This window comes from Nannospalax galili, unplaced genomic scaffold (assembly GCF_000622305.1).
Source record: "Nannospalax galili isolate Female #2095 unplaced genomic scaffold, S.galili_v1.0 scaffold517, whole genome shotgun sequence".
NCBI classification, from domain to species: Eukaryota; Metazoa; Chordata; class Mammalia; order Rodentia; family Spalacidae; genus Nannospalax; species Nannospalax galili.
Genome location: NW_008340098.1, coordinates 1,899,144 through 1,900,178, shown reverse-complemented (window position 1 = coordinate 1,900,178; position 1,035 = coordinate 1,899,144). Strand labels below are relative to the sequence as shown.

Genomic DNA, 1,035 nt, shown 5'->3' with positions numbered 1-1,035 from the left:
TAAGTTCATCTGATAGTGAGACACAGAATCAGGACTTAAATATGGGTCTTCCGATTCAGTGATAAAGGCATTTCCTCCTAATTGTCTCCTGGATGGATGAGAGAATGCATGAAAGCTTGTTGAAAATGAAAACGTACAAATTCAAGGTGCTATGAGAGCGATGGCTATCTGCCCTTTGCCCTTAGAGCACATGGCACTTACACCATCTACTACTGTACTTACAAGGCAACAGGAGTCCAGGAAAGATGTTGAAGTGATTCAGGTAGATCCTTGCAGGTTGAGGAAATAGGCTACAACTTCTACTTCTGTATTCTGGAACCCCCGAAACAGCTAGTCATATAAGCCCCTGGAAGAGTGAGTACTAAAAACTTTTTTGTTATTTTTTAAAACGTCTTCTTTTAAATTTTACTTATTTATTTCTATTTATGTGTTTGTGTGTGCCTGCTTGTCTGTATGCGGCACCACATGTGTGCAGATACACCCAACAGCTAGAAAAGACTGTCAGATCCCCTGGAACTGGAATTACAGACCATTGTGTGCCACCTGGTTTAGGTGCTGGGGACCAAACCCAGGTCCTCCGCAAGAAGAATGCTTTTAATGGCTGCGCTATTTCTCCAGCCCCAAAAGGTCTTCTTTTGATTACATCTATTTTTATTTATTTATTTATCTATTTATTTATTTTTTGAGGGGGGTGCATGCCACAGCATGAGTGTGAACTGGAATTACAGACCATTGTGTGCCACCTGGTTTAGGTGCTGGGGACCAAACCCAGGTCCTCCGCAAGAAGAATGCTTTTAATGGCTGCGCTATTTCTCCAGCCCCAAAAGGTCTTCTTTTGATTACATCTATTTTTATTTATTTATTTATCTATTTATTTATTTTTTGAGGGGGGTGCATGCCACAGCATGAGTGTGAAGGTCAGAGGACAACTTGCAGGAGTTGGTTCTCTCCTTCCACCATGTGGTTTCCAGGGATCAAACTAAAGTTGCCAGGCTTGGTGACAATTGCCTTTACCCACTGAGCCATCATTCTGGT

General features: G+C 41.9%; 1 protein-coding gene across 1 annotated transcript in view; it reads right to left on the bottom strand.

Annotated features, from left to right (window-relative positions):
- Nucleotides 1-6: 6 nt before the first annotated feature.
- The window catches only part of Gckr (glucokinase regulator), a 20,420-nt gene continuing 19,391 nt past the window's right edge, over nt 7-1,035 (bottom strand). Inside the window, 1 exon segment of the mRNA XM_029564491.1 lies at nt 7-312. Within this exon segment, the coding sequence (XP_029420351.1) occupies nt 259-312 (54 nt within the window). The 3' untranslated portion in view covers nt 7-258.